Source organism: Telmatherina bonti (assembly GCF_933228915.1).
Source record: "Telmatherina bonti genome assembly, chromosome: 22".
NCBI classification, from domain to species: domain Eukaryota; kingdom Metazoa; phylum Chordata; class Actinopteri; order Atheriniformes; family Telmatherinidae; genus Telmatherina; species Telmatherina bonti.
In genome coordinates, this window is record NC_136631.1 from 34,142,649 (window position 1) to 34,151,415 (window position 8,767).

The window sequence follows — 8,767 nt, forward strand, 5'->3', positions numbered from 1 at the left end:
TTTTTGCACTGCACCAGCTCAGTGATGCTGCAGATCCTGAGCTTTTATAGAAAGAGGCTGCTCCCCCTCCCCTTCGCTACAGAGAAGCATCTGTGCTGTCAGCATATGCTCAGCCAATGGGAAGCCTCTGCAGTGAAGAGAGAAGAGGCTGGTTTTAACACTGGCTCTCAGCCGGGACAGACAGAGGAGGCGTAGTGGAGCAGATTTTAATTCAATCTACATGGAAAAGGCTTTGAAATGAGGGGACTCTCATTACTCGATAATTTTCTGAGTGCCTCATTAATTCAGCTTTATTTCCACAGAGCAGGTTTAGATCCAACATATACATGTAAAAAACTTGTACAGATGAAAAGAAGCTATCTCATTTACCAACGCAAGCAAGAGAAAATCAATAAAGAGAGCAGCCAGGTAATAAGAGGGGTAACAGTGTAGGGAAAAATTGAACCCCTTTAACCTTAAATTTGTTTGCATTTACAACAACATTCTTATAATAAAAAAAAATAAAAAGAAAAAAAAGAAAAGAAAAAGAAGGAATATAACAAAAAGAAAATTAAATTAGATATTAAATAAATTGATAATTATTAATGAATAAATAAATGAATATATAAATAAATAAATAAATGAATGAATGAATGAATAAATAAATAAATAAAAAGGGGACAGTGAAAGGCTTTATTAACTTAACTGGAAAAATAGATGAACAAATAAATGGTAAACAGTAATATTGACTTTAGTGGTGTTAGTTAGTAGTGGTAAATTTGCAACAATAGGCAAGACCACAAAGACTAATTATTGTAGAAATTGTCTCTTATCAGAAGTATTTATACCCTCTTGTTTACCTGCATGATATGAGACATAATTGACAAATCTTTAAACTGAACCAGAAACTATTTTTTTTATTCTTTATTCACTTTTCATTGAACTTGTGTTTTTGTTTAACTGTCCTACTTCAGAAGTCCTACGGCAGATAGATATCAGTTAATAAGATATATCAGGAAAAAACTGACTCTGTTCCCAGAGAACCATTAGATCTGTTTGACCTAATTAGACTGGAAATTGATGAGTCACTGATGTTTTTCTGCCGTCCTGACAGTGTGTGTTGGAGACACCACGGACGAAGGAAGTGCTGTCTGTACCTGCTGACAAACAGAAACACTCCTGCTGTTCAGCATCCAGAGACAAATCAGTGTGCCTGATTGTGTGTAAATAATCCTTTTGTGGACAGGCTGTGACTTCTGCACACTTTCCATAACATGTTCAGACCGGTTGGCCATAAAAACCATGTTGGCTCTGACACATAATCAGACTCCCTGACATTGATCTAGCTGTGTGGATAAAAGCAAATCATAATTTTCTATTAAAACCATCAGGAAATAGATGGTTTAACAGGGAAATAATGAGATCCAGGAGATCGTAATTGACACAAAAGATTTCATTTTGGTATATAATAATGTTGTAGACTCTCTGGCCACTTTATCAGGTACACCTGCCCAGTAGCTGCTTTAACCAGCACAGCCTACCAGAGTCCTGCTGCTGACCATGTCCATCCCTTTCTGAGCACAGTGTAGCATCTTCTGATGGAAACTTCCAGCAGGATGATGCACCATGTCACAAAGCTCACATCATCTCCACCATGACGATGAGTTCACTGTCCTCCAACGGCTCCACAGTCACCAGATCTCCGTCCAGCAGAGCAGCTTTGGGATGTGGTGGAACGGGAGATTCTCATCATGGATGTGCAGCAACTGTGTGATGCTTCATGTTAATATTAAGCAAAATCTCAGAGGAATGCTTCCAACACCTTGTTGACTCGATGCCACCAAGATTTAACCTCTTATTTTCTGGGCATAAAGTATATTCAGAGAAAAAAATTCCCAAAAAGTGATCTCCAGTGTAAAAATGGCTCCAGAATAACATGGTTCATATTCATGTTCTTGGTGTCTACAGTCAACTAAAGACCTAAGAGAATTTACTAGGCAAAATAGACAGAAGTGCCCTGTTTTATAGTCACTTTTGCATCCCTTATGAGGGCTGATAGGGCCTAAAGGAGCAGTTCTGGAAGTAAAAGTGGTCCAACCCAGTACTACCAGGTTGTACCCAATAAAGTCACCAGTGAGCGATATTCAAGTCTAAAAAAGCAACTATGAGCCAAGCCAGAAGGTGACAGCATTTCTAAAGGCTTTTCCACCAAACAGACCAACCCAAACAAATCTTTATCTAATTTAACAGTTTATTCCTGTATCCGTGACAACAGAGACCTTGTTGTGCTTTTCTTAGCTGTTCCCAGTAAAGATCAATCAGCCTCATTGATTTATTTCCATTTGAAGGGAACAAATTCCATCTTTTCTCATTTGGTTTCTGTCAGCTCAACAGTTCATTGGCAACTATTTTTATAAAAAAAAAACAACAAAAAAAAACATATAAAATAGCTAAATTGCTTGATTTAATAAAGTAATTTTGTCAGGGTTTGGACTCTTTGTGTGTCTTCGTTTCAGGTTTCCTGTTTTATTTTGGAGTTTTTCCTGTTTAGTTCTCTTGGTTTTTGTTTAGCTTTATTGATTTCCTGTTGATTTAGTTCACCTGGGTTCATTTAGTAGATTTGTTTCACCTGTGTCTTGTTGTGTTCACAGTATTTGTGCCCTCTGTTTCTGTTTGGTTTTTGCTGGATCCTTTTGTTCCAGTTCCCTGAGTTTGTCTTCTGAGTTCCATTGTTAAAATAAATCAGTCTTCAACCTGCATCCCAGTTCCTGACTCCTGTATTTGGGTCCACACCTTCACTGCCCTCCTGACCAATTTATCTGGATTTCAATTTGATTGAAAACTAAATACTTTAAAAAAATGATTGTATTCTTCTCTAAATATATGGATTTGCTTAAATCAGGCTGTTTTGTACTGAAATGAGACAGTTTCAACTATATTATTTATGAAGGATCAATGTTGAAAATGGTTCTGTTTCATGGCTGACACCAAAAACACACCGAGTGTGTGGCTTATTGTGCTCAACGTTACAGGGAAAAACAGCTTAACATGTTCTGTTTCAGCAGAAAATGTAAAAAGAAAAACACAGCCACAGATGTCACGTTGTCTCTACTGTTTTAACGGAAAATAAAAACAAAACTTGAGCTTCATGGACGGCGAGTCTGAGCCAATCAGAAAGAAGCCATGACACACACCTTTAATCCTGTCAAAAATCCAAAATATTTCAACATTTTTTAAGAGAAATGACTCGAACAGTTATGACATATAGGAGCATCATCACACACTGTTTTAGCCTGAACTAAAGCCGAATGCAGAATCAGTAGCTGTTTCCATTATTACCTCATCAGACCTGAGTATCTTTATTAGCACAGCTCTGAGCATTGACCAGGCTGCTTCAACACCTTTGTTATCTTGATAAATAATCTATTGCAGATCTCCTGCTGTGCCTGAGGCAAGGGGGGGTCATTGTCCATTGTAGGACCCATTTTCATGAATAAACAATACCTGAGCTTAATAATATACTCAGGTTTAAGGATGTTTTCTTCTTCTTGATCAGATAACCTTCATTTCCACGTCACAGCTGGGAAAATCCTGCTTTTCTGTCAGGGTCCTGCAGGGAGACTTGAATGAAACACAAGCACCTGCTGTCCGTGTTATTTGCTCTGTGCCAGTAACATCCAGATGAATGAAGATAAGATCTCTGTGTTTTGTTGCTTAACTTTTAAGATAATAGACAACAGTACAATGACCTCTTCTTTTCATTTTAACCCAAATGTGGTCTGAGAGGCGGCTGGGGTGACTGCTTTGTTCCAGCCTTATAAACAGACACCATATACATTAGATTAGATAAAAACATTCCGCACATTTGCTTTTTGTTAGATTCTGTCACGAGACGCTGTTGTTGCTGGCTTTGAGCACTAGGTGGCGCATTTGTGTTGCTTATCAGATGAGGCAAGCCTATGATACTGTACTTTTTTAGTCACTTCTAATCTCATGTAGTCATAATAAAATGCAAACTGCATGTTTATTCAGACATCATTTACAGTAAATATATTTCCCAGTTGTACATAAGGTAAAAATAAGTACATAAAACATTTCTATTGACAGTTTAAAGACTTTGGAATGTCAGGCTTTTCATTTCTAAATTTGTTTTTACATTTACAAAGAATCGCGGGTGCATTTCCACATGAAAAAGATTTTTTCTTTTTCTTTTTTTTTTTTTTTTTTAAACAAAGAAGTTCAGAGCGACTGGAAGAGCACGTCAACAAACTGATCCACCTCCCACTGTTATACATTCAGCTGCAATTTGTAAAATGCTAACCACATAAAAGCACACGTAGAATAATATAAGACATCCAACATATAAACAATACAGAAATTTCTCCTTTAAGGTTTAAGTTTCGATACAAAATAAGCGTATTCCTTTGGTAGAAAACATTGATCTCAGGAAAATATGTGCTGGATCTAAGGAAGTGTTTGCATCTTGCGTGGCCTGTCTGACATCGTACATCCATAGACCCAGTGGACTAAACAAAAGGGACTTAAACATTCACCTTATAGAAAGATTGCTGCATATTCACGTATGAACTCCAGAGCAGTATGAAGTGACATGCACAGGAGCCTTCTGGACTGGCACTGCAACGATTACAGCATGAAGGCGGTCATTCACAGGTCGATCTGTACAGTACTTTGGTTCCTTTTTCATTACCAAGTCTTTATAGAGTGCTGGGGGCAGGAGGAGGAGGGGGGCTTAAGTATTGCGCACAATGCAAGTGTAAACTATGTGCTCATAGTTACAATATCGACCAAAATCATTACAAACGAAGCAGTTACGCATAAAAAAAAGAAATCAATAAAAACATTTTCTTCTCTCCAGACTTGCCTTGTGCATGAAATGGGGGCAAAATGACAGCCATACACACTAGGAATTTTAAGACAGTGCAGCTCAAGCTTCGTTTATGTCCTTTAGAAGATTTTCAGCCTTTTGCCAATGGCTCGGCCACCCTTTACTCTGTGGCTCTGGTCTTTAGAAAGCGGGCAGTACTTGATGGTGTGCGCGTTGTCCCCGTTGGCACTGCATAGGGGGCAGGTGTAAGCCCGCAGGATGGGGCATACCACTCTGCCATCCGCTGTCTTCAGGATGTGGGTGCCGTAAACTTCCTCCGGCGCGCCGTTATTCCGACAGAAGACGCACACCTTCGGCTCCGGCTTGCCTCTCTGAGTCTGCTTGCGCCTCATGGAGAGCAGGTCGAGGCCGGAGAAGCTGCCCCCGTACGACGGCGCGTCTCTGTCCACCAGCTGAGAATCACCAGCGAGGTGCTCGTAAGGCCTGAGAAGAGAGATGCGCTCTTTGAGATCGTAGATGGAGATCTGCGCGGAGCCAGCGGCCGCGCAGCAGCAGTCCAGGTGCCCGTCGCCGTCTTTGCCGTGCGCAATTACGCAGGAGCAAACCGGGGAGTCGTCCTCCAAACCCAGAGTGGCTTTCAGAGACTCCGTTATGGAGTTGGGGTTGCAGGAAGGACTGTTGATCTTAGTTTTGGCGACAAGTGTCGACAGACCGAGGTAGTCATTCCAGAAATTAAAGGTGTAATCATAAGGAGACCGCGTGTCCAGGTAGCCGCGGTCCAAGAAATCCATCCTGTCACAGCTGCCAAAGTTTAATGTCCACACACGTGAAGAGACGTTTTGGATGGTGTGTTTGTCAGCATGGGGAACCTGTGGAAGGTTTTTTTTTCTGTGTGCTCTCTCCTCAGTCTTGTGAACTGCACCTTCAACATGAAGTTCCCCAGAATAAAACCGGGAGGCGTGGTTTGGTTCATGTTGACTTTCTCTCTGGCCCCAAAGGAGGGTCCACCATGTGGAGCAGGGGGGAAAAAACCCCACCCCCTTTCATTAGAGGGTCCACTGGAAACTAATCTCTTGTAACTAAATTGATCTATCCTCCTGGCTGAGAAAGGTTTTTGTATTTTTTCTCATTTATATTTTCTTGGTCAGAGTTTGTTGGATCATTGTTTGTTTTTTGGACCAGATTCTGACTCTGATGACCCAATTTGTTCTCTTTAAAAAGCTGCTTTTACATATCAACTATTTTTTATGGGAGAATTGAGAAAAATAGAGTTAGATTTTTCATTTTCTTTCTGTTCAATCCAACATTATTTGATACAGTCTGCCTATATTTCTATGCATTGCATTAATCTAATTTAAAAAAAATCTTTCAATCTAATGCATATAAAACAATACAACAATGGTTGAACATCTGATAGAGACATTGTTTGGATCACAAGCAGAATGTGTTTTGTTTTGGGGGAAAGTCACAAAATCACAAAGTTAAAGTACATTTCAGGTACATAAGTACCTGAAATTATGAAGACTTATAGTAACACTAGTGACTTATTGATGGCACAGAGCTGCTGTAGCATCCTAAAGTTGAGAAACATTTCACAACTTTGTGTCTTCAAGCGTCACACTACATCCAAGTATGACTTTACACACCATGTCACATGCCAGCAACTGGATATCAACACACTGGCTGTTTTGAACATGATTCAGCTATGCAAAATGACATTAAGCAGATAAATTGAAAGGCAAGAGGAAGAAGTATGGGAAACAAGATGGATGATCTGCTGTGTGGGGATGTGTCACTGAGAAAATCTGCCAGAGTTCAGAGGTGCTTCTTTATAGCTTAACATAGAGCCCCATCCTCCGTGCCAGAAATAAAAGAACCAGATTATGCACATGTAAGCCAAAGCTGTACTTTATATCACCTCATATAACTTTGAATAAACATATAAAGCTTTGTCAGAATGAGTGGGACTATCTCTGAAGAGATTAGAGAGCACAATGTACCGTCGCTCAATGCTAACAGAAAACACAAAGAGAGCTTGCCGTTTGATTGACAAGGGGTCTATAGGTCACAACACTCTGAACATTACAACCATAATGAGCATTTGGTACAAAAATGTAAACAAAAACTGTCCTGTATCCTGTGTTTGAAGATTTTAACAGATTTCTTCCTGCACTGATGAAGCAGTTGTTCCACATGAAGCTGCACCTGTTCTGTTTTCCCTGATGGCTTTGTTCTCCTTTTCCATTGTCTCTTCTCTACAGCAGGCCGTTTAAATTCATTAATATGCATGAAAACGGAGTGTGCCGCATCTGTGTGTGTGTGTGTGTGTGTGTGTGTGTGTGTGTTAGTCAGTCAATACCCAGTCAGACAGGCTCCTAAAAAAGGGCTTGATAATGACCTGACTGCCAGGACAATGACTATGTTACTATTTCTGTGCCACCCTCAAGTGAAATATTAAGAACAGTCCAAGTTGAGACAGAAGTCATTTTTACATTTTATGTCTTAAAATGGGAACTTGGATCAGTGGTGGTGGTGGTGGTGGGGGGTTGTCCACTGAAGAAATAATTCAATATCTGTCTACCAAATATATATTTTTAGTGAATCTTTTTATCCTTTGACTCAGATTCTGTTTTGTTGACAACTTTTATAACATTTAATGTCAGAAAATGGATCAAATTATCTTATAAATCAACGAAAAATCCTCAAGAAAATGTCTTTCCAAACCTCCTTCCTCCCCGCTATAAATCCCAGAGTGGGATCAGTTTGAAAAGTGAACGCATTTTCTACTGTGATAGAAGTTTCCAGCGAGTCTACTTGACACAAAGTCTGAAAAGATAATCATGTAAGCCAGACAGTTTCTTGTATGTAAGAATAAATTATCATCAGAATCAACCACATGGTCCATTTTCAAGGTCACCTCCAGCTCGGCATGCATGAAGGAAACCATGAGAGAGCATTTCAAAGATGAATGGCTGCCATATCACAATAGATACATTGCATGGGGGGGGGGCTAGTGGGACATGTGGCGCTGTTGCTTGGGGGTAGCCTTCATGATTCAAAATGCAAAACATGTTTGGCAGCAACAAAGGAAGTATTGATAATGAATATGAAATTCATTCATTTTACATTTGAAGAGTTGAACTGGGAGTTTCATTACTTCTAACGGCAGCAGCAGGATACTCATCAGCAAGCAAGTCAGAGCCAAAATCTATTTACAGCAAACAAAGCAGATGCTAATTGTAACTTGAAGCACATTAAAAGCCACTAAAAAAAACTCAGAATTAAAGTGAAATGGATACAAACTAAATACAGTGTAAATACAGTTTGATTGTAGCGATGGTGATGGAAGAAATGACGTCATATTAGATTAATAAAAGTGCAGTGAAGAAAATGAAAAAAGCTTTTTATTTTAGACTTAAAAAAGAACACAGTTGGCAAAGTTTTGTGTTTGAACTGCAGCTTTAGTACTCTGGTACCATTTGCTGCTCATTCCCTAATATAACATGCATATTAAATCCATATTTTTCAAATAAATCAGCCTTAATTTTGGCTTTAAGCTATTGAGTGCCAATAATTTAAAGTATTTATTGCTCTTTTTGAATCTCATATGTCAACATTTAGATGGGTCTCTCTGTAATAATAAACCAATTTGGCCATCATGTAAGATGAATAATTATGATCTTTCATGGAATCTTTCATGAGTGGATTCAGTCCATTGCAGGCTGTTTAAAAATAGAAACATCATATTTCACTGCTGAAAGATGTTTGTGAAATGTGTTTGAAAAAAGAAACATTTTAAGCAACTACAAGAACTTAAAGAATGCTTATGTTTGAAGTGAGAATTTCCCAAGATAATAATAATGTATTGCTTCCATTGTTGTCAAAAAGGAAGAACAAATCCTGCTTTGTTCATGCAGAATGTGGCCATTGTTTAAGTGTGTT

General features: G+C 39.0%; 1 protein-coding gene across 1 annotated transcript; it reads right to left on the reverse strand.

The window, feature by feature from the left end:
* Positions 1 to 4,885: 4,885 nt before the first annotated feature.
* LOC306772653 (nanos homolog 1-like) lies at positions 4,886 to 5,616 on the reverse strand (the record flags this gene model as incomplete). The annotated part of the gene is made up of 1 exon (XM_079262236.1): positions 4,886 to 5,616. One exon carries the CDS (start codon positions 5,614 to 5,616, stop codon positions 4,945 to 4,947), a length of 672 nt encoding a protein of 223 aa, XP_079118362.1. The 3' UTR covers positions 4,886 to 4,944.
* Positions 5,617 to 8,767: the final 3,151 nt, after the last annotated feature.